This window comes from Lepidochelys kempii, chromosome 8, assembly GCF_965140265.1.
Source record: "Lepidochelys kempii isolate rLepKem1 chromosome 8, rLepKem1.hap2, whole genome shotgun sequence".
Lineage (NCBI taxonomy): Eukaryota > Metazoa > Chordata > Testudines > Cheloniidae > Lepidochelys > Lepidochelys kempii.
The window spans coordinates 104,835,749-104,861,857 of record NC_133263.1 but is presented as its reverse complement, the minus strand read 5'-3'; the positions used below and the strand labels follow the sequence as shown (position 1 = coordinate 104,861,857).

The window sequence follows — 26,109 nt, the reverse complement described above, 5'->3', positions numbered from 1 at the left end:
TTGTGCCTATTTGATATGGTTGTGGCTGTCTCTGGGAGTCTGTTCCATACACTTCATTATCCTTGGAGTAGGGAGGCTTCTCCAGAATTCCACCCAATCTTCCTCCTGCTTCATTTTGATCCTCTCCTTGATGTAAACTTGTTAGTCTTGTGTTTTTGAGGTTTCCCCCTTCTTTGAATGTCCAGGGTATCCCTCAGTAGGGGCCCATCTGAATCTTCTTACCAGGGAATATAAACCTTAGTTTACGAGCCTCTTGTCATAGGACCCAGGAGACCTTTTATCCCCCTTTTGCCAGCTGCTTCATCGTCCATTCTGCAATACACTGCCCAGACTTGTGTACGATATCCCAGATGAGCTGTCCTTGTTTAGCTCCTTTCAGTTCCTGCATCCCAAAGGACTTGATGGTTGATGTGAAGCACCTTCGATCTTGTGTGCTGCAGGAGGCAGTACCTGCTGGTAGGTGGAGGAGAGCATTCTTCTGTCAAACGTGCAGCAGGATTTAAATTGGCACCTAGCTCTTCGGTTTAGCTGCTTCCTAACTGATTGTGAGAGAGTAATTAGTTCATTCTGAGGAGATGTTAATCTCCGCGTTGGACTTTAAGGGGAGGAAACATGAAGATTACTAACCAAATCTCCCCTCTCTCTGCAGGAGCTAAGTGGTCTCGGGGCGAGGAAGAGTCTGCTAAACCAGTAAGTAACGTGCTGTTCTTGAATGCCAAACCCTGCTCCTAGATGGAGTGCTGTATTCAAATTTACATTCATTTTCATACTGGTCTTAAAATAGCATCTCTTTGGGTGCCTTCCTGCCAAAGGGGTTTTACTCCTGCTGTTAGGGATGGAACCTCCTCTTGCTGTTTTTCCTGCTGCTCTGTCCCGCTGGTAGAAGAGAGCGAGGCTAGCAGCCACACTGCAAGCACAGTTCCTTCTGGAAATTGTCACTGGGAGACTCAGCTGAAAGCAACATTCCAGCTGGTGGGACTGGGAGAGAGCAGGCCTCAGACTTGGGATTGCGGAGGTTGCAGTCTGACGCTTTCTGGTGGTGCTACTATGTCGTTCACAGAACTGAAAGTTCTGATTGTTCTGTAGTTGAATTTATATAGGACCTGAGATCTCCAGCCTTTTCAGGCAACGGTTAGGCTTACCATACTGAGAATGCAGAGGTACCAACTGGGACCCACCTCCTTCCAGTTAGGTGGGTCCTGTGCTCTCACCTGTCCTGGACCTCGAGCTGCTGGTAGTTGTGAAAATGGGGGTGGGAACAGTCTGATCTCCCTGGTGCAGAGACTGTACAAAGCGAAAGGGAGACAGGAGCAGCAACAGCAACCCTGGAGCCCTGAATAAGGGCTCTTCACTAAGGTGGGGGGAAGACGAGTCTGCCACAGAACCTGAAGCCCCCATAGCTGCCATCGGTAGCGGTTTGTGCCTCAAAGAGAACAGTAAACTGTGTGTGGTCATTGAATTAAGACTGCTTCTTGCTGCCCCAGCTGACCTCTCCTCTCTCAATGCAGATGTATTGAAGAGAGATACAAAGCGGTCTGCAATGCTGCCCGAACACGCTCTGTCCTGTCTTTAGGAATTGCTTGTTTCAAACAGCTCCCAGACAAGGTATGTTGCCTGCTCAACCCACTCCTGTCTGTCGTCATAGCTGGAGAAAGCGTAGCAGGAGCCAGTGTCTTAGTTACAAGGTAGTGACTTGGCTAAAGGGGCCTTTCATATGATGCTGCTGGTTCTCAGGGGATGGCTGTGCTAGAGATTCATGTACCAGTAGGTCTGTCGTGATAGGGCACCCTTCTGTAGGCGGCAGAGTTTCTGCTGCAGGGGCTCACAGTGAGGAGCCCAGCTCCAGCTCTCACTGAAGTCAAAGGCACTTGCAATGCTGCAGGAGGTCCGAGTCCCTGGCTAGGCTGGGCTGTAGAAGGTGAGTGGTGGGAGATGTTGCTTTGAGTTCCCATCTCTTTCTTTCCGGTCCCAGCCTCTAGTGAAACACCTGCTTGGGAGTCCCAGGCCATGGCTGTATGACTTGTCTTACTGGCTTCTCTAACTTTCCCCTGTTGATTTGCCTCTTCAGTCTGAGAATACGTACCTCTCCCAAATCTACAACCTGACCCTGCTGTGTATGGAGGACTATATCATCGAACCTCAATCCGTTCAGTTTCTGGTGCAACATGGCTTTGACTTCAACAAACAGTACTCGCAGGGGATTCCCTACCACAAGGGCAATGACAAGGTACCTCTGTGCATCGGGGAGATTCCCAGCCCCAAGGTCCCCTCTGTTTATCCTCCACTTCACGGTAATTAAAGGGGAAGCTCTGCTCTAATGGCTGCTCAGGTACAACCCTCCCAGCTGGAGGAGGAAACCTGATCCCCAGCCCTGTCTGCTCCAGGCTTTCACAAAGGGAGATCTTTGGGTGACAGAGCTGGGGGGCTGCATGACGTTTGAGCGGGAAGTGGATTGTGCTGATCCAGTAAGGAGTTCCAAACTGCTTCTCACTCTTCTTCGCGTGGCTGATGTAAATGTAGAGCAAGTACTATCATTTTACGATTTAGATGGTTAAGCCAGGCAATTGCGTCTGGAGTATTTGTGAATCGGGCATTGAGTTGTTCTGTGTTCCATCGTCTGTTCTGAGCAACCACAGTCGCATACCGGAGGGTCTTTAATTTTCCATTTGTGCAGCAAGTATCCGCATCTGCCATGGCTTGGGCGGATGTGGTTTACGGTTGCTCGTGAGCTTTGTGGGATATCACAGGGATCTACTGTGTCGAGTCTTTCATGTGGTGTGTGTTTGTGACTTCTTGTGAACTTCATTCAGCTTTCCAAGCTTCATCAGGGTTGTAGTTGCATTCTTGAAGGTTAAATGCGTGGGTCCAAAAGGGCTTACATGACTTCAGACGGTGGTGAGGGACGTTGTTAAGGGCCTGGTGGATGGGAAGACGTTCATTTTCCACGATCCTCTGGAGTTCCTGGACTGGTGTGCAGAAATGCCTTGTGGGTTGAGTAGTGCTGCTAGGGGCAAGCTAATCCCCAGGGCCAGGAGAGGGTGCTGGAGGGCCAGGCCAGGGATCCTGACTGCACTGTCTGTTCTCCCCTCACGTCCAGCCTGCATCTGGCTAGGAGCCACTGTCCCCATGCTACTGGGCCACTCTTATCCAGAATGAGCAGTGGGTGGGTCTCGCTTCAGTAGCAGAGGCTGGGGACAAGGGCCTCCTGGCACAGGGCACACAGTGGCTATATGGAAGAGAGCAGATTGAGGCTCACTAACTTTAACCCTTGCCTTACCAGGGCAACGAGAACCAGAGCCAGAACGTTCGTGCTTTCTTCTTGGAGCTGATCCGAGCAAAGAAACCCCTCATTCTGCACAACGGCCTGATCGATCTGGTATTCCTGTACCAGTGCTTCTACGCCCACCTCCCTGACAGTCTTGGCACCTTCACTGCTGACCTTTCGGAGATGTTCCCAGCTGGGATATATGATACCAAATACGCCTCTGAGTTCGAGACCCGCTTCGTAGCCTCCTATCTTGAGTACGCCTACAAGAAGTGGTATGTGTCACTTCATGCACTTCAAGGGCTTGGGGGAGGTTCACTGTCTTCCAGACACCAACAGATCGGGGTCTTTCTACACTGCCCTGCTCACGCATCCCATAGAGATGATCACATTTTTCTGCTCTGTGCCTCTGTTCCATCCTGAGGATGGTGGCATGAGGACAAGCTCTGATTTCCTTAGAGCTCAGGTGGAGAACAAGTACCACGAAGACCAACATCTAAGCAAGGAAGATGCTGTCTCTGCAGATTCCCCTTGTTAAATAATCCAGCAGAGGAGTCAGTGCAGCTATAAATGGAATTGAAATATTGGTGTTAAAATCAGACTGGTTGCTGATGGCCCTTCCGCTGCCATGGCAAACAGGCGTCAGCTCCGCAGTGCTCAGGCACTTTCTCTACTGTGGCCTTCCCTTTAACTGTGACTATCGTGTCTCACTTTCCCACTGAGGGGCGCATGCTCCTTGTTCCGGGGTGTAAGCATTCCCTTCTTCATCCCACCCAGAATTCTCTCCTGCTGGGGGTATTTCCTGGCAGACTTGAGTTGGAAGCAGCCATGTGCATTGGTCTCGTCTATCTCTACCATAGCTAAAGGCCCTAGTTCTGCAGCTGCTACACACTCTGACCTCTGCGTTAGCTGCAGTAGGAATCTGGCCCTGAACCAGATGACTGGCAGTGGTGCAGCCCACCTGAATCTCTCCCCTAAACTTCACCCAGTGGTTTTAAATCTGTTTTTAGCACCTGTTTTGGGAACTAGGAGTCAAGAACTGCAGGAATCTGCTGGATAGTCTCTAGGTCAGCTCTTTGACTTCCCTGTTTTCTGTTCTGAGGCCGTCTCTTCTTCCCTCTGATCAGAACTCATCCAGATGCTAATGGAAGTCATCCACACCGAGAATTGATCCCTTAAGTTATTCCTGTGCTGTGTCAGAATTCTGCATGCTCCTTCTGAGCAGCTTTAGCCAAGTGCCCTGAGATCACTGTACATGGAAAGAACCCTTCTCTAGGTGTGAAGAGAAGGAACCATTAAACATGCCTCATGACAAGAAAAATAGTGAAAAGCTGCCTCTGAGAACAGTTCCCTTTGGACTCCCCCCACTCTGCCCTGGGCTTTCTGCAAAGACCCTAACTGAATCTTTGTGTGTTCCAGCAAACGAGAGAATTGCAAGCGGAAGGATTCCAGCAGCCAGCACCTATCTATTGAATTTTATAACTACCCCGAAAGCATGTCTCCTTACATAGACTATCGCTACTGCTCCCTGGCAGACACTGATCACAATGTGGCAGATACAAATAAGGTCCACGTCTGCGAAACGTTCTCGGTGAGTAGCATTAGCACCTAGGTCCTGCAGCCACAAGTTGGGGAGATAGACTGGGACCTTCTGGTCACCCAGTCTCATAATACAATGACACGGAAACGTAGGTTTCAGAGCAGCAGCCGTGTTAGTCTGTATTCGCAAAAAGAAAAGGAGGACTTGTGGCACCTTAGAGACTAACCAATTTATTTGAGCATAAGCTTTCGTGAGCTACAGCTCACTTCATCGGATGCATTCAGTGGAAAATACAGTAGGGAGATTTGTATACATAGAGAACATGAAACAATGGGTGTTACCATGCACACTGTAAGGAGAGTGATCACTTAAGGTGAGCTATTACCAGCAGGAGTGGGGGAAACCTTTTGTAGTGATAATCAAGGTGGGCCATTTCCAGCAGTTGACAAGAATGTCTGAGGAACAATGGGGGGTGGAGGAATAAACAAGGGGAAATAGTTTTACTTTGTGTAATGACCCATCCACACCCTGACTTTATTCAAGCCTAAGTTAATTGTATCCTGAAATGTAGCAAATTCAAAACTGAAAAGGAAACATTCTCACAACCCACAATTAGCCTTTGGAACTCTCTGCCAGAGGGTGAGGCCATAAATTCTGTTGATTCAGGAAGGGATTAGACACTTACGTGGCTAATAGGAGTGTCACTGATTAACTGTTCTGAAAGGGATATAAACACTTTTTTGCTTCAGGGAACAAGCCAGCGTCTAACTAATGGGGGTTAAAAGAACTTTCTGTGGGCAGTGTACCCCACCGCTGCCTCCAGAAGGGTTTCGGATACCTTCCTGCAGGCAGAAGGAACTGTCTGCTGGCTACTGACCTAGATTGCCCACTGGCCTGAGCTAGTCTACAGACTCCTATACTTTAAATCAAATTCATCCTTGGTGTAACTCCACTGACACACAAGCTCCAGCCTGACCATGGCTAAGGCTACGTTTTAGTCACGGTGGGTATTTTTAGTAAAAGTCATGGACAGGTCATGGAACTGTGACCTGTCCGTGACTTTACTACAAATACCCACCGTGACTAAAACTTTTAGGTGGGGGGCTGTGGGTGCTTCAGGGGGAGGAGGGAGGGGAAGGGCTGGAGCCTGCTGGTGCTGAGGGGAGGGTTGGCTGGTCTGGCAGGGGTTTCCTACCCGGGTTTCCTCCACGTTCCTGCAACTCCTAGGCAGTGGAGGGGCCAGGGGGCTCCACTACGTCTGTCACAGCACCTGTTGGCCGGGAGCCACAGCCAAGGGGAGCTGTGGGGGCGGGACCTACAGGCGGCATGTGGCACGGAGACCCCCCCCCCCCAGCCCCTTGCTGCCTAGGAGCTGCAGGGCCATGCCAGTGGGAACCAGGGAGCCCCCCACTCTGAGGTAAGCGCCCCCCTGAGCCCCCTCCCACACCCCAAACTGCTGCTGCTCGCCCAGGGGCTGCCCAGCTTGGGCAGCCCTGAGTCAGCACCAGCTGCTGCAGAAGTCACGAAATCCATGACCTCCGTGACAGACTCGCAACCTTAACCATGGCCAGTGTTTGGTGTATTTCAGGAAGACATAATCCCACCATGCACATTTACGTGCCTAGCTTTCTTTGTGCAGACCACTTCCTAAAGAGAATCCCTTCCTGGCCTCCATTCCGCTCCCTGGTTGTCAGCCATTCAGTAGCCCATCGGGAAGGATCGCTGATGGTTCAGACCACAGCCCAAACCGCTGCTGAAGCGGGAGCCATCAGTGTCCGGCTGGTAGCAGTACCCACTGCTCCTCACGTGCTGGGTAAAGCAGCTGTAAACACGAAGCTGGTTCCTGTCATGGTTTATGACGTGTGCCTTCCCCACTAGGCCTATGGCTGGTGTCCGAACGGGGTGAAGTGTTCCCGGTCTCACGACATCGACCTCATCATCGACGAGGATGAGAAGTGTAAAGAGGAGAAGCGGAAGAAGCGGAAGCAGAGGTGGAGACGACGGAAGAATGCGGAGGAGTCCATGAAAGAGTCTGAGCAGGGAATGGGGAAGGGCGTGGAGGTGGCTCAGAATGGGGAGGAAGGCCCCCCACGGAAACAAAGCTGTCATGGCAGTCTGCCTGCTGGGAGGGTCCCTGCTCGGGCAGAGGCAGCAGCGAACGTGTCCAGTGAGGAGGGCCCCCTCCTGGAGGTGGAGAGTCCAATTGACATGGACCATGAGCCTGGCTTTGACAGTGCAACAGATGTCAAGCTGGCGGAGGATCTGGAGGGTGCCACAGACCAGCAGAGCACCACTCACCCCGCTGCCCCCCCAGTAGAAACAGACGTCGGTCTCGCTGCCAGAGGAAACACCGTGGACAGCGACCAAGTGAAAGGGCAGCAGTTGGGCACCGATGAGCACAGCTCAACTGTCCACCCACAGAGCTGTTCTGAGTCTAAAGCTGCATCCTCTGCCGGGAAGCGAGCAGCGTCTCAGGAGAGCCGCTCGGAAGGGGGCATTCACCGAGCCGGCTTTGATGCCTTCATGACTGGCTATATCATGGCCTACGTCTGGATGCTTAAGAAAGGAGAGGGCAGAGACTCTGGCTCTGAGCCATGGCTGCCAGACTGTCACAATAAGTTGTATCTCAGTGGGAAATCGGTGCCGCTTCAGATAGTGAAGAGTTTGTTTTCTAAATCCTCCAAAGCCCACAGCCAGAAAATGAAGCTGGCCTGGGCTAGTGGCTAGAACTGGGAGACTCTTGTTTTGTGTTTTCGTCCAGCAGATGAAGGTTCTTCGTTCTGTACATGAAGAATTTAGCAGGAGGGGAGCAAGTTCTTAGTCACGTTTTATTTCTGTACAATTAAATTGCTCCCTACCTGAGTTCCCGTGTGGTCTTCCTTGCCCAGGGGCAGCAGCATTGTGGGTCTGAGACTGCATGGGCTAGCTCTTGCTTTAAATGGGTGGGAGCTCTGTTCTAATGTTGCCATGACTTTCAGTTAGATGGCCTGGGGATGCATCTTTCAAGAAACACAGCCTAGCTCAGCACTCCCTGGGGTAGCTTTAATAGGTGGCCTGCCTCTTCCTCTGCAAGGGGAGGGGAACGGAGGAAGAGGGAGGCTGCTTTAGCTAAACCCATTCTTGCAGGTGAGGGGGCAGTAAGAAGCCAGAATTGTGACTCTAGTTTCTAGAGGTTTGGGTTCCCTCATAAAGGTAGAGAAGGAAGGACACCCCAGCTCCCATATTGCTCATGGGTTGGGGGCAAATATCTTCCCATCTCACCTGGTGGGTTTCCAGCCTTCCCTGGGGCTGGCGGTTTCCTGCTGCCCCATTTCTCCTCCCTTGTGTGAGGTGATATTTCACTCATGTCCCTGAGAGATGGGGCTGTGAGTGGGTGGCATGTCTCCTGTCCCAGTCAGGACAAAGGGAAGGGGGAAGCTGTTCAAACAGGCAGGGACAAGGTGGGGCTTACAGGGCCCCTCTGGCCTGAACTTCCCAACCACTTTCCCACACTGCTCTGACCTTCCTCCACCCTGAGTATTCACTAGTTCTGCAAAGAAATTCTAATGTGGAAGTGTTTGGAACAGCTCATGGGAAAGGAACTGGGCATTAGGAACCCCTTGACCAAATGACCTGCTTTCCTCTCTTTATCTTATCTTAATTCCTTTGTTTCAGAAGGAAGATGTTTAACGCTAACATTCCTACAACCATTCTTCGAAAGTAAAATCAGAGCCTTCAGGGGGAGTTCAGCACTTTAAAATACAGCTCTTCAACAGAAATGTTCATTTCAGGGCAAAGCTTCCAAACAGGCCCCTGCAGCCTGGAGGCCGAGAGTAAGGGACACAATACACACTCTCCCAACCCTGCCGAGGGTAGGGCTTGATCGCTGAGTAGGGGCGTAGCATTGGCACAATCACCACAGCACGTCTCCTTGAGCCGCCCAGTTGCTGTGCCCAGGGGCTTCCTGAAAATCCTACAGCTGGTAGGACCCTTTAGCTTGCTGCACGTTAACACAGGAAAGCCATCCTTGGGGTTCCAGGCCCCTGGGCTTCCCCCTTGAGTCCCAAACCAGGAGACTGACCAGCTCCCCCAACAGTCCTGCCTCAGCCATGATCTGCTGCCCTGCCTCCTTCCTTTGTCTCTCTCCCCCAGATCACCTGGCCTGCACCTCACTTCCTTCTCCAACACCTCCGGCTGATTCTTGGAGCGGCGGGGCCCCAGACATCAGTTGCCAGGCTACAGAATGTTGGCCATTGTCTGTGCCCAGGCAGCCAGACATCAGTCACACCTGCCCTCCTGGAATCTGCAACAATCACACCCCCTTGTTCCACCACCAAGGTACTTGTTCCATACAGTGGGGAAACTGAGGCACAAGCACGGTATTCAGACAAAACATTAAGAGCATTCCCGCTTTGTCACTGTGTTTTTTCCTCGTTCAGTGTGTAGCATTGGGGAGGGGGCAGGTGAGAGCAGAGCCCTATAAAGGCAGCCAGCACACAGAGCTGTAAATGGGAGTTTGGGGAAGGGGTATTTTGGGTGGTTTTCTCTTTTTCCTTGGCAGGACTTCAGGTGGGAAAGCTGTTACAGCTACTGCAGCAGCAGAGGTAGTGACCCGAGCAATGGAAGAGACAATGAAGATGACCGGATGTGGAAGCTGCAGGATGTACATGATCCCAGCACAGGTACCTGCAAAGAGCTTTGTATGAAGTGTTGCCTGATAGAGCTGATGGAAGAGAAGATCCAAGGCTTGGAGATCAGGTGGAAACGATGGTTGAGTTTCGAAGGAGGTTTGAGCAGATGATGGAGCAAAGGCACAAGAAGGCTGAAGGGATGAGTCAAGACTTGTAGGTGCCAGCTGGACTGAAGAACTCAATGGGGAGACTGCTGGGTGAGGAAAGTGAGTGGTGGAAGCGTACATCTACTACAAGAACCAGGCAGAGGAAAAGACCAGCTAGGGAAGGAAAATTAAGATCAGGAACAGGTCTGCTGAGCTGGAAAATGAGGAAGGGGCACAGCAGCCAGTAACGGAAGGAAGGAGGGCAAGGAAGAGAAGAGCAGAGCGGTTAGTTCTGTAAGAAGAGGGGAAGAGCCATTGGAGATACCCAGAGTTCAGAGCTCCAGGGGGATTCAGAATGACTCGCAGAAAATGGCAAGGGAGAATAAAAGACAAGGAGTCACAGCCAGAAAGGACAGGAGGAAGGCTGGAGAATCATGCCATCACCAGGAAAAGGCAGGTCCATGTGATTTGAGGACTCTCTACTAAGAAGCATACAGAGGCCTGTCACCAGAGCTGATCCAGAGACCAGAAGGCTGAGCTGTCTGCTGGGAGCTAAGATACAGGATGTGGTCCTGAAGCTGAAGAAGAATCTAATGGGAGCAGGAAAGAATCCACTGATTGTGTCATTTGTTCCCATATGAAGGGCAGCTAGATTCTCGCTGGAATGTATCAAGGGGGACTGTGCCAGGCTAGGGACGACGCTTAAAGAAATGGAGGCTCAGGTGACTTTGAGTCGGATTGTACCTGTCCTTGGAGGAGGAGGAGGAGAAAAGCGAGACAAGATTATGATTCTCAAGAGATGGCTCAGGCAGTGGTGCTATAAGGAGGGCTTGGGTTGTTTAACTGCTGGTCAGAGGACAGTTCTCATGGGACGGACTCCACCGGAGTAGGGGGGGAAATAGACTTCTGCGATGGAGGTTGAGACAACTCATTAAAAGAGCTTTAAACTAGGAACTCAGGAGAGTTGGGCGATGCTCATATGATCTCCACACCCGATTTTAACACTGGGAGGGAGGAAAATCAAGTAAGAACGGACACAGCACTGGAGAAAGGAACAGCAGTGGGTAGGAGAATGGACGGTAAGAGGAAGGACCGTGCTGATACCGGTCAGGTGCCGCTGGCAGCAGCATGACCGTACCCAACCGGGCGAGGAATGTCGGTGGAGCCAAGCAGCAACAGTGAAGACGTTTGCTCGCCCACGCGAGGAGCCTGGGTAATAAAATGGAGGAACCGGAGCTATTGGCCCAGGAAGTGAAACCAGACGTTCCAAGGGCAGCAGCAAGCTGGCGGAATTGTCCTGCCGGGAGTACAGGGATTGAGGGGTATGTGCTCTTCAGGAAAGACACAGGTTAGGCGGTGGCTTAGTGCTGTATCTCAATGATGAGCAAGGCTATGTTTTAGTCACGGCTATTTTTAGTAGAAGTCCTGGGCAGTAAACACAAATTCACAGCCTGTGACCTGTCCATGAGTTTTACTATATACCCCTGACTAAAATGGGGGGGGGTCTGCTATGGAGGGGGCATGGCCAGGGGGGGCACAGTGCTGCAGGTGCTTGGGGGCAATTGGGGGGGGGGGGGGCTGGGGTAGGCTCCCTACCTGGCTCCTGGGAAGCAGCAAGCCCAGCAACAGGTGTTGCTCCACCCATGCCCTGGTTCTGCAGCTCCCATTGGCTGGGAACCACGGCCAATGGGAGCTGTGGGGGCGGTGCTGCGGGCACAGGCAGCATGAGCAGCTAGGAGCTGAAGGAAGGGAGTTGCTGTCACCCTTTCGGGGAGCCCCCTCCTCAGGTAAGCACCGCACCCCAGGCCTGAGCCCCCCACACCCAAACTCCTGCTGCTGGGGGCGTGGAGGGGGCCAAGACTGCCCCAGCAGTGGTGGGTGTGCCTGGCCGAGGGGCCGCCTGAGCCACTCAGGTAGCCCCCGGGCCAGGTGCACCAACCACTGCAGAAGTCACAGAGATCACTGGATCTGTGACTTTTGTGACCTCGGTGATAAACACAGAGCCTTAATGCTGAGGTAGACTGTAAAGAAATTAGAAGTGATGAAATAGAGGAGAGAGTTTGTTTGGGCCAAAATCACATTAGGGAAGAAAATTACTGGAGGGTCCCCTAATACAGTGTTGGGGTGTTCCTGACCACCAGGATCTGATTTATATATGGATCAAAACCTCTGTTTTTAATGATGAAATAAATACTCCTGGGAATTGTGGTTATGGGAGACTAACTTCCCAGCTGTAGCTTGCAGGACAAGTGCTACTGATAATAGTAGGGCCCAGGTTTTCTGGGATGTGATGGCTGACAGATTTCTTCACCAAATAGTTGCTGAACCAACAAGATGTGATGCCATTTTAGATTTGGTCTGGGTGAGGAGCGAGGACCTCATCGAAGAACTGGTCGTAGGGGACAACCTTGGTTTGGGTGGCCATGAGCTAATTCAGTTTAGACTAAATGGAAGGATAAACAAAAACAAGTCTGCAACAAAGGTCCTGGATTTCAAAAGAGGTAACTTAAAAAAATTAAGGGACTGAGTCAGGGAAGTGGACTGAACTGAAAAACTCAGGGATCTGAATGTGTAGGAGGCTTGGAATTACTTTGTCAAAGTTGCAGAAGCTCTCTGAAGCAAGGGGGAAAAAATCATAGATAAGACTGCATGTCAGTCACAGAGTCCATGACTTCTACAGGGGCTAGTGTAGTTGGCTCAGCAGCAGCAGTTTGGGTTTGTGGGAGGGGGCTCAGGGCTGGGGCAAGGAGTTGAGGGGCAGGGTGGCGCTTACCTGGGGTGTCCCTGGCTCCCACAGGCATGCCCCTGCAGCTCCTAGGCGGAGGAGCCAGGAGGCTCCGTGCACTGCCTGTGACTGCAGGCGCCGCCCCTGCAGCTCCCATTGGCTGTGATGGGAGCTGTGGAACAGGCACTTGTGGCAGGAGCAGTGCATGGAGTCCCCTGGCCACCCCTCCCCCTAGGAGCTGCAGAAACATGCCAGTTGGAGCCAGGTAGGGAGCCTGCCACCCCCACCCCCTTCTGTGCTCCTGGCCCAAGTTTTAATCAGGGGTATATAGTAAAAATCATGGACAGGTCAGGGGCGGTAAATTTTTGTGTACAGCCTGTGACCTGTCCATGACTTTTATTAAAAATGCCTGTGAGCAGAACGTAGCCTTACTCCTAGGGAATGTTTGCAGACCAAGCTGGATGAGCAAACACATCAAACAGGTGATTGAGAGAAAGCCAAAAGCCTACAAGGAATAGAAGCTGGGATGGATCAGCAAGGAAAGCTACTTCTTGGAGGTTGGAAAGTGTAGGGATGAAGGGCACAGCCAAAAGCCAAGCAGAGCTGGACCTTGCAAAGGGCATTAAAGCCAATAATAAAAGATTCTGGAGCCCTCTCGAAGAAGGAAAGAAGTGGGGGGACTGCTCGGCACTGAGGATGGGATAGAGATTAAAGATTACCTAGGCGTGGCTCGACACCTAAACAAATACTTTGCCTCAGGTTTTTATGAGGCTAGTGGAGAGTTCAGGGGTAGTGGCATAGTGCCTAATGGCAATGAGGATACAGAGGCAGAAATTACCACAGCCGAGGTGGCAGTCAAACTCAAACAGCTTAACGGTACTGTGGAGGGTGGATAATCGTGAAGAATATTAAAGGAACTGGCCCATGAAATTACAAGTCTAAGAGCAAGGATTTTTAATGAATCTTATTTCAGGGGTTGTACCCTATGACTGGAGAATCACTAAAATAGTTCCTGTTTTTAAGAAAGGGGGAAAATCAGCTGGGAAACTACAGGCCTGTTAATTTGACCTTAATTGTATGGAAGGTCTTGGAACAAATGGTGAAAGAGAAAGTAGTTAAGGATATAGAGGTGAATAGTGAGTGGGATAAAATACGTGGTTTTACAAAAGATAGATCGTGAGAAGAGAACTGATTTTGTAGACGAGGGAAAAACGGATCTAATCTACCTGGATTTCAGTAAGACGTCTGATACAGTTTTCACTTGGAGTTAAATTGGAGAAGATGGGGATTAATATGAGAACTGAAAGATGGATAAGGAACTGGTTAAAGGGGAGACTACAAGGGGCCATATTGAAAGGTGAACTGTCAGGCTGGAGGGAGGTTTCTAGTGGAATTTCTCAGGGACTGGTTTTGGGACCAACCTTTCACATTTTTATTACTGCCCTTGGCACAAAGTGAGAATGTGCTAATAAAATTTGTGATGGGATGAAGCTGGGAGGTCATACAGGAGGATCTGGATGACCTTGTAAACTGGATTCAGAGTAACAGCCGTGTTAGTCTGGATTCGCAAAAAGAAAAGGAGTACTTGTGGCACCTTAGAGAATAACAGCATGCATCCGATGAAGTGAGCTGTAGCTCACGAAAGCTCATGCTCAAATAAATTGGTTAGTCTCTAAGGTGCCACAAGTACTCCTTTTCTTCTTGTAAACTGGAGTAATAAGAAATGGGATGATATTTAATAATGCAAGGTCAGGCATTTAGGGACTAACAAAAGGATTTTTGCTATAAGCTGGGGATGTATCAGTTGGAAGTGACAGAGGAGGAGAAAGAGCTGGGTGTATTAGTTGATCACAGAATGACTATGAGCTGCCAATGTGATATGGCTGTAAAATAGTCTTAGGTGAGGTATTTCCGGTAGAGACAGGGCAGTGTTGAGACCTCACCTGGCATACTGGGTGCAGATCTGGTCTCCATGTGTAAGAAAGATGAATTCAAACTGGAACAGGTGCAGAGAAGGGCTGGATGATCTGAGGAAAAAACCTACCTTGAGAGCTTGCAGGCTGAGGGGAGAGATGATTGCGCTCTATGAATACACCAGAAGGATAAATACCAGGGGAGGGAGAGGAGTTAAAATTTAAGTTAGCACCAATATGGTCCCCAGAACAAATGGATATAAACAGGTATCTACAATTTCTGGCTTGAAATTAGGTGAAGGTTTTTAAGGAGTGAAACTGCCTTCCAAGGGGAGCAGTGGGGGGGCAAAAAATCTAACTGGCTTCAAGACTGAGCTGGATAAGTTGATAGAGGGCATGGTGTGATGGGACTGCCTACAATGGCATGTGGCTCACTGGTGACTGCCAGTAGCAAAAACCCATCAATGGCCCGAGACAGGACATGCGATGGAGGGGGCTCTGAGTTCCTCCAGAGAATTCTCTCAAGTGTCTGCCTGGTGGGTCTTGCACACCTCCTCAGGGTCTAACTGATTGCAATGTTTGGGGTCTGGAAGGAATTGCCCCCTGGGTCAGATTGGCAGAAACCCTGGGGGTGGGGGGGTTTGCCTCCTCTGCAGCATGGGGCACGGAGCACTTGCAGGTTTAAACCAGTGTCAATGGTGGATTCTCTAACTTGAAGTCTTTAAATCAAGATTTGAGGACTCCAGTAGCTCAGCCAGAGGTTAGGGGTCTATTTCAGGAATGGGCAGGTGAAGTTCTGTGGCCCCTTCTGACCTTAAAGTCTATGAGTAATGTGTGGCTTTTAGAGCACCTGAATAGTTGCGCTTTAAACGGAAAGTGACACTCAACCTGAAGTAAAGCAGAGCCGTGACTCTGCTACACAGGAAATTGAGGCATAACTAGTAAGAGAACTTAAAGTATTTAAGTCTCACTTACTGGACCATGCTGCACTTCCCAGAAAGGGCCTGCTGGGAAAAGGCCCTCATCCATGTCTAGAAAGAGGCGTACATCCCTATCATAGCACAAAGCCAGCTTGCGCTCTTCCTTGCTGATTATAACTAGAGTAGTTCTCTATTCTTGTCCTACCATCTTTCCTTCACTCTTATTCCCACCATTTTAGCCAGTGTTTCATCTGGTCTTGAATTTCATTTCTTGGGAGGTCACAACTGTGCTACAGTAGCAGAAGACTGTTGTGGGAAATAGGGAAGATACTGACCCAGGGCCCATGGACACTGGTCAAGAGTAACCAAATACAGCAAGAGCCTGGTACAGTTCAGCAGGAAGGAATGATTTCTGAAGCAGCCAAGTTGTGGTCAACCCCTACCTAACAGTAGGCTTCTCCATCTCTTACTGGAGCAGGATTCAGATTCTAAAGGTCAGAAGAGACCATTGTGATCATAGAATCATAGAATATCAGGGTTGGAAGGAACCCCAGAAGGTCATCTAGTCCAACCCCCTGCTCAAAGCAGGACCAATTCCCAGTTAAATCATCCCAGCCAGGGCTTTGTCAAGCCTGACCTTAAAAACCTCTAAGGAAGGAGATTCTACCACCTCCCTAGGTAACGCATTCCAGTGTTTCACCACCCTCTTAGTGAAAAAGTTTTTCCTAATATCCAATCTAAACCTCCCCCACTGCAACTTGAGACCATTACTCCTCGTTCTGTCATCTGCTACCATTGAGAACAGTCTAGAGCCATCCTCTTTGGAACCCCCTTTCAGGTAGTTGAAAGCAGCCATCAAATCCCCCCTCATTCTTCTCTTCTGCAGGCTAAACAATCCCAGCTCCCTCAGCCTCTCCTCATAACTCATGTGTTCCAGTCCCCTAATCATTTTTGTTGCCCTTCGCTGGACTCTCTCCAATTTATCCACATCCTTCTTGAAGTGTGGGGCCCAAAACTGGACACAGTACTCCAGATGAGGCCTCACCAATGTCGAATAGAGGGGAACGATCACGTCCCTCGATCTGCTCGCTATGCCCCTACTTATACATCCCAAAATGCCATTGGCCTTCCTGGCAACAAGGGCACACTGCTGACTCATATCCAGCTTCTCGTCCACTGTCACCCCTAGGTCCTTTTCCGCAGAAAAGATCATCTAGTCTCACCGTCAGTACAACACAGGCCACAGAACATCCCCAAAATAACTCCTAGAGCAGAGCTTTGAGAAAACCATCCAGTCTTGATTTTCAAATGGTCAGTAGTAAATTGTTCCAGTGGTTAATTACTCATTCTTAAAAAATTACCCCTTATTTCCAATCTGACTTTGTCTAGTTTGAATTTCCAGCCACTGGATTGTTATACCTTTCTCTGCCAGATTGAAGAACTCATTATATAGTATTTTTCCCTGTAGGTTCTTATAGACTACAGTATAGGCTGGATGAATGGACTATAAGATGGATAGAAAGCTGGCTAGATTGTCGGGCTCAATGGGTAGTGATCAATGGCTCCATGTCTGGTTGGCAGCCGGTATCAAGTGGAGTGCCCCAAGGGTCGGTCCTCAGGCCGGTTTTGTTCAATATCTTCATTAATGATCTGGAGGATGGTGTGGATTGCACCTTCAGCAAGTTTGCAGATGACACTAACTGGGAGGAGAGGTAGATATGCTGGAGGGTAGGGATAGGATACAGAGGGCCCTAGACAAATTAGAGGATTGGGCCAAAAGAAATCTGATGAGGTTCAACAAGGACAAGTGCAGAGTCCTGCACTTAGGACGGAAGAATCCCATGCACCGCTACAGACTAGGGACCGAATGGCTTGGCAACAGTTCTGCAGAAAAGGACCTAGGGGTTACAGTGGACAAGAAGCTGGATATGAGTCAACAGTGTGCCCTTATTGCCAAGAAGGCCAATGGCATTTTGGGATGTATATGTAAGGGCATTGACAGCACATCGAGGGATGTGATTGTTCCCCTCTATTCGACATTGGTGAGGCCTCATCTGGAGTACTGTGACCAGTTTTGGGCCCCACACTACAAGAAGGATGTGGAAAAAGTCCAGAGGAGGGCAACAGAAATGATTAGGGGACTGGAACCATGACTTATGAGGAGAGGCTGAGGGAACTGGGATTGTTTAGTCTGTGGAAGAGAAGAATGAGGGGGGATTTGATAGCTGCTTTCAACTACCTGAAAGGGGGTTCCAAAGAGGATGGATCTAGATTGTTCTCAGTGGTAGCTGATGACAGAACAAGGAGTAATGGTCTCAAGTTGCAGTGGGGGAGGTTTAAGTTGGATATTAGGAAAAACTTTTTCACTAGGAGGGTGGTGAAACACTGGAATGCGTTACCTAGGGAGGTGGTGGAATCTCCTTCCATAGATATTTTTAAGGTCAGGCTTGAGAAAGCCCTGGCTGGGATGATTTAGTTGGGGATTGGTCCTGCTTTGAGCAGGGGGTTGGACTAGATGACCTCCTGAGGTCCCTTCCAACCCTGCTATTCTATGACTCTAATCAAAGCAACCATCAACCTTTCCTTGGTTAGTCTCAAAGAGCTTACTCTATTTAGCTTATCACCGTAAGGCAGGTTTTCTAATCCTTTAATCATTCTTGTGGGTCTTCTGTGACCCCTCTCCAGTTTATCATTCTTCTTGAATTGTAGACACTAGACCTGTGTACACAATTCCAGCTGTGGTTACACTGGTGCCAAATACAGAGGTTAAATAACCTCTCTACTCCTACTCAAAGTTCCCGTTTATGCATCTGAGGATCACATCAGCTCTTTGTTCACAGCATCTCACTGGGAGCTCGTGTTCAGCTGATTATCCATCCCCAAATCAGAATCACTGCTTCCCAAGAGAGAATCCCCCAGCCTGTAACGTTTAGCCATATTAAAATGCATATTGTTTGCTTGCACTCAGCTTACCAAACAATCCAGATCACAGTGACCTGTCCTGTTATTTACTGCTTCCTGCCCCCATTTTTGCGTCGTCTGCAAACTTTGTGATAATTTTGTTTTCTTTAATAAAAATATGACCTAGCATGAGGCCAAAAACTGATCACTGCAGGAACTCAAGAGAAACACACCTATCAGCCAGCTTTTAGCCTACTGAATGCATGCCGTATCACGTTATGTGGTACCAAATCAAATACCTTACAATACTGTGAGTGTATTAAAACACTATTAGCTGCCAAGGCATCTAGCCCAGGGGTTCTCTCAACAAATGTTCTGGTGGCCTGAGTGTGGCCACCAACTCTTGCTGGTGGCCGCTCTGACAATTTTTCCTAAAATACTTAAAACTTTAGGAAAAACTAACATATGCCCATAGACATGTCCAATCCATTGTAATCTATTTAAGCATGGTGTTTTTGCAGACTCAAAAATAACATGCAGTTGTCCCTATTCTTTACTGGACCTAAACAGAAACAGGTGCTTGACATGGTTTGCTGTTTTGGGTTGATGATTTTTTATTTTGGAGACTTGCTAGCTAGTAAATCCGCTATTGTGAAAAGTGATATTTGTTAATATCACATTTCACAGCCGATTTACTCAGCCCTGGCAAGCTGGGGGACAAATTAAGCCCTAGATGGGGAGGTGGATAAGGAGGCAGAGGGCCAGCGGCAATGGGGGGCGGGGGTGTGTGGCTGGAAATGGAGCCCTCTGTTCGAAGCCTTGTGGCTGGGAATGGAGCCCTCCATCACATGGCCAGAGCCTGCCGCCTACCACTGAAGCCCAAGCCTCACTGCCCCGGGAAGGTGGGAAACTCACTGGTTGCCTGCTGCTACAGTGTTTGTGGTTCCAGAAGGGGCCCGGGATTTGCCCTGCTGGTGACCCTGGGGGAGGGAGGGGTGGCTGCTTTCCCCCCCACCAAGGCAGCTGTGGCCACTAGAAAAGCCCCTGGTGGCCACATGCAAGAACCGCTAGTCTAGCCCATCTCCAGATTATGCCTGTGCCTATACAAAGCTTTAGGACAGAGCCATGCCTTGTGCACTTTAGGGCTGAAATGGCTCAAAGCCCTGCTGCTTCCACCACTTCCCTTGGGGCGTATGTATTTATAAAGGCTAAAACAGCAACTAAGTGATCACAACCCCACGTGTACATACACAAAACACCTACCACAGAGAGCATCCCTCACCTGGCTTTACTGCAGTCTAGGTGTCTTATTTCTATTGTAGATAAGTTCTTCAGGGGTATTTAAGCATCTAACTCTCTCTGAAATCAATGGGAGTTAAGTGCCTTTGAGGAGATGAACCAGCTCTCACTGAAATCAATGGGAGTTAGATGCTTTTAAATACCTTTGAGGATCTAGGCCCTTGTCTCATTTCATCTCTCTACAGTACCATACATGCTCCTGGTTTTCTGTCCTTTGGCAACACCATCGCTGTCTGCCAAAGAACAAGGTAGGCTGCTAATGCTGTGGGGCAGTCCATTTCCAGGTGCTGAGCAGCATAAGACACTTCGGGAAGAGACAATGGATAAGTAACCCGGACGCCAACATTGCCCTGAGTAGGATGCACGTGGGAGGCTGTTTTTTTTTTTCTGGTACCACTGCATGTAACTCAGCACTTTACAAATAAAGGCGCTATATGAAACCAAATTTGTATTTCATACCTAGGAACTGTGAACACTTTAATGAGCTTATAGGATAGTCAGTTTTTCCACTTTTGTCCTCTTGACCACAAGAATCATGGTTTTCTTTTATTTTTATTTTGAAAGCAAGTTGGGAAACAGTTTACAAAAACTGACCAAGAAAAAAAATTATGAAAATATTTAACTAGATTCATCTTTGGTTACTTCTTATTGCAGTTCCAATAAAACATACACCATTTCCATAGTTCAAAAAACATCAAAAGTCAGAAGATCAATCAACATAAAAACCAAGATTTGCTTTCTTTACATATTCATAAATATCCCCAATATTAGAAAAAACTTGTTTTGCAAAGATTTTTTTCTGGCAGTGTTAACTTACTATTGTACACAGGCTACAAACTTCTTCCTAAGCCTTTAATTACAAGTTTAGCTATTTACAGACTGCAAAATATTAAGACATAAAACTCCTTCATAAATATGAAAATAGATCATCTTGCAAAGATCTTTAAACTTATTTAATCAAATATCCACCTGCCCAAAAAGGTTATTTGTTTTTGCATAGAAATGTAGTGACATGCGGTATAACAATAGCATTAAGTGCAAACAGGAATTATTCAAGTGTCTTTAGTTGTACTGGCAAGAAACGTTCTGTACAGCAACACCTTTCAACAAAGCAGAATAAACCTATTGTAGCCCTTTGCCCTGCATCTGCTTCTTGTCAGGGGCAGCAATTTACCATATGTGCTCTCTTTCTTGTATGTCACCAATCAACAACAACAAAATAGCTTATAACAGACATTTAAATGAATCCAACATAGAAACAGCTAAAGTGAATTTAAGTTAGATTTCTTAAGGAGACGTAGCAGTGTCTAGAAATAGTTTAAAAAGCCAGAATTGCATCTATTAGAAAAGTCAAAAACATGATAAAATTCAATCGGAACAAAACAACTTTTAATCGCATTACTGTAAAAAGAGGGGTTTGCCTGAACTCATTTTTAGCAGTTTGTATTAATGGTCATCAGTAGCTGGGAGAAGCTGCCTCACAGTATGGGCTACTAGTTATTCCACGTAGGACAACAGCATCTGTGGAGGGACGAGCGACCAAGCTCCATCTAACCAATCTAGTCTGGCTCTGCGTGGCCAGATGGACAGTTAACGATTAGTGTTAACCATATCAGACCGCAGAAAGACTTGGTTTTCGGAGAGACTTACCAATTGAAAAACCAGACTTACATTCACGTGCCACTCCCACACATAACCTGGTACTTGGGAAAGATGGCACGTTAACAGTCCAGCACCATTCCTTGGCATTTCCATCTCTGTGACCTATCTCCAACTTGGCACCGCAGGCTGGAAGCGACAGGGCCGTGCCCTACAGCTGGCTTTCTGTTTAAAAAGTGGAATACTTTTCCCCCCAACTAAAATTATTTTAGCCATGGTGTTTATACAACAGCTGGGGAATACAGATTTTAAAAGATACTGAAGCAAGGAAGCAATTCACCCAGGGCAGGAAAAGTCAGTCTGACTGGAGCCATGGATGCATCCCATGCCTGTCAACACAAGAGCTTCACAGTCAAGTTTAACAGAAGAGCTGAAAGCAGAGCTTCCAGTGCAACAGGCATCCCCAGCGAGATGCTGTGGCAACAGCATCATTGTTTTAAGATCTAACAAACACAAAAGCAAACGAGGCGTGATTTCTTTACTCAGTCTCTCCACTGGGACTGAAGGGAGAAGTAGGATGCTGGTTAGATTCCCTGCAATCCAGTGAAGCTTCCAAATATAAACACTTCTTGTTATTGCTCATTTGCCTGAAGTCACAAACCTAACCCTGCCTTGTGACAATAGCAGCTGGTGAGGATGGTTTCCTTTGCGAATGGCTACAATTGTAAAACAAGCATCAGCTGGATGATTGTTACTTTGATTAGCTAGATAGTTTCTCAGCCTTGAACAGAAACTGCATGTATGTGGGTAGCACCTGCCAGCCAAGAAGCTCCACAGTCGCCTCCCAAACCCCCCCACCCCCCCGAGAGGATGCACAAGGACAGAAAACCTGCCGAAGAAGAAGGGAAAAGGACTGCTCTAGAAATCAGCACCTTTTTGATGGAGGAGGAGTACAGGAGCAAAGAAGGGTTAAAAGACCTTATTAGGGATACACATTTTTTCTTTCATGCTACCAAGACCTGTCCCACTGGCAAGGGCTGTGCTAAGGAATTCAAGGAGGCCCAGGGATTCCTATTTAATTCTTCACAGCCAATGGGAAGGGGCAATGCTGCTGGCCACTTTCACACAAGCACTGAGAGAGAGGAAATCTTAAGTAATTCATGGGCCAGGAGACAATTTACCACCCCACAAACCCAGGATTCATCCCTCATTCTCAAACAACTTTCCTAGCTGGTCTCTAAAACCCCTTCTTCCTCATCCTCTATTTCTTTGGGGTGAGACAAGCAGAGGAATAACCTAATTTCCATCAAGGGACACTGTTGCTTTATATTTCCTCTCCCACCATCAGTGCTGGGTTCTCCCAAGGCTGCTGCATGGAAACAAGAGTTTCCACATTAGTACTTGGGGTGAAATTCCCAAGTACCAGGGGCCATCAAGTGATACAGAGGGCCTGTTGTAAATGTCAGTCTTACAGATAAGCTGATATGTGGCCCTGTGAGAGCCCGGAATGATAATGCAGGCAAAACCCCACACATTCTAATCTCAGGAAGTGCAGGTGAAAGGACCATACAGGAAGCTGTGTAAATAGAACCACAGGACAAGCTTTCTATGTCTATCTACCACAGGGCTAGTACCTGCCTCTCAGACACACACAAATGTGCCCACAGTGGCTGGCTTTAAACACACTATTGTTTCTTTCAAATTTACATTCTGGTGGAAAAATAAAACTGCACTCAGAAGCAAATGGAGATACACTTGCCTGTTACTTTCTCTTTGCCAAAGCAATACAGAACATTGAATTTATGGGGAGAAACTGATTTTCTTCAGTGTCTCTAACAAGCCGAAAGCCTTTATCATGAGTCTGTCCTAATCCCCTTCTCAGTGAAAAGCTTCTTTAGATTTGCATGAACATTGCTGAAAGCTTTGCTGCCAACATCCATTGCACTATAGGGTTTTTATTCTTTGACAAATGTATCAATCAAGCTGCTTGGTGTAAATAGGGACAGATTGTTATTGCAGTTACACCAGCATCACATTAGGAGGAATGGGATGTCTGACAGGACGGGAAAAGGGTAACAGGACCCTTTTGTCTCTGGGTGACTGATTCGAGCCTGGCCAAGTCAGCAGTGAGTGCCGAGTTTGGTGCTGTTTGGTGAGTGTATGTGGAAAGAGTTGATGGTGTCAATTCAGTTCCTCGTGGACAAGTGTCCACAACACAAAGCTTTTATTTGCGGTTTCATGAGAGGCCAGTGAATGAATGTGCCTGGTGTCTGAGCTCCCCTTTCAACCCTACAGTAATCTCCCTCTGTGGCAGGTTAAGATACACAGACAGCTGCGTGTCTGGGGAGAACCTGAAGTGTTGTGGCCTGTGCTGTTCTAGGGATGCACATGGGTCTTCAGTCTCCAAGGCTGTTGAGCCAGCGTGTTTCACTGGGACTAACAGATCCTTGTATCAGAAACTGAACCCCAGGGCACAAGAAGCATACAAGAGAATAGTTTCCTCCTGTTAATCAGCAGGTACTTGGCGTGCTGCTAAGTTTTCAGACTGCTACCAGCAGAAGATTTGTGTTTTCCTTGCTTTTGAGATCAGTTTGTTCAAGAGTGTGCTGTGAGCCTGCAGATCCTGTTAGAGCTCTGAAGGCATTTATATCTGCCTAGCACTGTCCAAGAGAGAGCCTTTCTTCCAATATTAGACAAGGCTCCCAACTGAATTCACACGCACCAGCTAGACAGAGTGCTAAAGTGAAAGATGCAGGGCTGTGGTTCAAATCACTTACACACTACCAAGCTCCTGCTGCATACAGCCCTGCAATGATTATAGGACCTTGTGGGCATCCTGCCCGATGCTGGTTGCAGTAGTTGCCTCTTGTAGTGAACTAAGGGATGATGGACACATTTAAAAATAAAATAAAAAAAAACAACAACCGTCTCTTCAGATGCGCTTTGCAGCCTCCTGTTTGATGGCCGGTTTCTATGATCCACTGAAATATCCAAGACTTAGCACTACAGGAAAAAGTTAAAAAGTAAGTGAATGGGGACAGTCTGTCCCCACAAGAATGTATCTGGGTTTTAAGCCCTCTCCTTAAATGTCACATTTTGACTGTGTGCCACCAGATGCTGACATATTAGGAGGTGCCAGTGAAAGTGGGGCAGAGCTGTCCATATCCAGCACTTCAAATGACAACGTCTCTCTGCCCAGCTCCACAGAGGGGTTAACACTGAATGGAGATTTGGAAGCCTCTGGCAGCAAGTTCTTCCGGATCTCATCTTCCACCTCCATGTCTTCAGAGCTCGCAAACACTCTCAAGGAGCTGCCTTCCTCAGAGTTGACTGAATTCTGGGCTGAGCGCCCCTTGTATCTTAGGGACTCGGACTGAGCCTGCACTAGCGGTTGGTTATATCCTGGATCCTCACTTGTGTTTTTAACAGGACAGAATCCATTTTCCTCCTGGGACTCTGGCCAATCGGAGTAGTCCATGTCCTCCTCTTGCTCTGGCACCGAAGGAGAATCCTGCCTGTGAGATCTGGCCTGAAAGGGAGGGATTTCTGATACTCCATACTTACTACTGCTCAGGAGTTTTTGCCGCATCTCAGCCCCTAGCTGGGTCGAGTCACACCTACTGACAGTTGAACACAGACCCCCAAAAGGGACATAATCTTTATGCAGAAGTTCGGGAGAGACTGGGAGAGATCTGCACCGCCTCCCAGGGGGGAAAGAGAATTCCTGCCAGTCCGTGCTATAAACCTGCCTGGACAGGGACTGGCTAGTCTTCAGGCAGTCCTCTGCCTCTGGGGAGTGCAAGTCAAACACAAGGGAGATCACAGACTTGCTTGGCATGTCAAAAAATTTGATCTTCCCCCCCTTCAGGTCTTCCCTGGCATTGAAGGGGTTGACTTTCCGCGCCGCCCCCTTGCTTGGTGTGTAGTAGGGGTCCTGTACATTGATCTTCCGGGAGGGCTTGCGGGAGAAGATATCTGACTGACTGCGTGACAGCAAGATGTTGCGGCGTGGGCGGGGTGACTTGGGCGGGATCTTGTCATCCAGTGAACTCAATCGCTTTATTCCTTGTCCTTTTTCACTCAGCCCTGAAAAGGAGAAGAGAAACACCTTTAGCTTTGTGGCCAGACATGCTGCTGGCCTGGCTCACTCCGTCTGAATCACAACCTTACAAGGAAGGGGGAAGACTCCTGACTTATAAGTGATGCTCTCTTACAGGGAGCATCCTCCACAAACACACGCTCTTGGGTTACCTGCACGTTCTTGTATGGGATCCCTGCGAACAAGGAAGGTTGGAAAGTTTTGTTCCCCTCATTCCCAAGTGCAGGCGTATGCTCTGAACACGGAGTGATACACATCTAGCATCCTAAAATGGAGCCATGTCCTTTTGCGACTTTTTTTTTTAATTTAAAAAGGACAACGGAAATAATCATTTAAAAGTATTGCTTCCTTGTGCTACTAACCTCTTAAATTATTTAAACTGAAATAATTCTGAAGTTTGAATTTGCTTTTCACCATTGGTGTGGTTTTACTTTCTGCACTTAACTCAGCTTGGTCGGTTGAACTATTATTTATCGTCAGATCTGTCCATGCTAGAGGTAATTCTAGCGGCAATACAGCAGGGAAGTGAAAACCCAAAGGAGATGGTGGTTCTACAAACTTTGCTATGAATGAAAATTTGTTCATCTGTTTTAAAATTTTTATACAAACCCTCCATTTTGAGTGGCCCTTCAAGTCCTATGTCAGTAAACTGACAGGCCAATGAACAGGTCTTTTGAAGGGGGGGGTTAGTAGGTGTTCTCTTTTTCTAGCCTCTTTTGTGTTCCATATACTAGCAGAACTAACTCAAGTGCAGGATCTGATGAGGAAACTTACCATTAAAAAAAGTTAGAGCACAAAATACTAACACAAAAACGCGATGAGTGAGGTTTTCACAAAAGCTTAAGATACCCCCGTGCTGTGAAAGGTGAAGGCAAAAAAAAAAAAAAATTCAATACATCCCTCTGGAAGTGGAGAGATTAAATTCCATATGAGCCTTCACACAGTACATTTCAGACACTAGGGAGACAATAGTTTGACTTCGTAACAAGAGATTATAAACACTGTTTAAATATGTGTAATAAAAGCTGCATCATTAAAACAGGGTGGAAAGAGATATTCACAATTATTCAGGAGGAAATTTTTAAAAAAGGC

General features: G+C 48.1%; 2 protein-coding genes across 6 annotated transcripts in view; one reads left to right on the top strand and one right to left on the bottom strand.

Moving 5' to 3' along the window:
* The first annotated feature begins 401 nt into the window (after positions 1-401).
* On the top strand, positions 402-7,532 carry TOE1 (target of EGR1, exonuclease). Its single transcript, XM_073358314.1, has 6 exons — positions 402-456; positions 650-690; positions 2,069-2,227; positions 3,281-3,540; positions 4,685-4,856; positions 6,684-7,532. Exons 1-6 carry the CDS (start codon positions 402-404, stop codon positions 7,530-7,532), a joined length of 1,536 nt encoding a protein of 511 aa, XP_073214415.1.
* A 12,297-nt stretch (positions 7,533-19,829) lies between these two features.
* TESK2 (testis associated actin remodelling kinase 2) overlaps positions 19,830-26,109 on the bottom strand; it is a 121,570-nt gene continuing 115,290 nt past the window's right edge. For all 5 annotated transcript variants that reach the window (XM_073357891.1, XM_073357890.1, XM_073357892.1 and 2 more), the window contains one exon: positions 19,830-25,004. In XM_073357891.1, the coding sequence (XP_073213992.1) occupies positions 24,001-25,004 (1,004 nt within the window). In that variant the 3' untranslated portion in view covers positions 19,830-24,000. The remainder of the gene's footprint in view (positions 25,005-26,109) is intronic.

Excerpts from the sequence above, each read along its gene's own strand:
- TOE1 (XM_073358314.1), top strand. The coding sequence starts at position 402 with ATGGTTGATGTGAAGCACCTTCGATCTTGTGTGCTGCAGGAGGCAGTA. Across the intron at positions 457-649 it reads GCAGGAGGCAGTACCTGCTG|GAGCTAAGTGGTCTCGGGGC; the intron begins GTAGGTGGAGGA and ends CTCTCTCTGCAG. Across the intron at positions 4,857-6,683 it reads ACGTCTGCGAAACGTTCTCG|GCCTATGGCTGGTGTCCGAA; the intron begins GTGAGTAGCATT and ends CTTCCCCACTAG.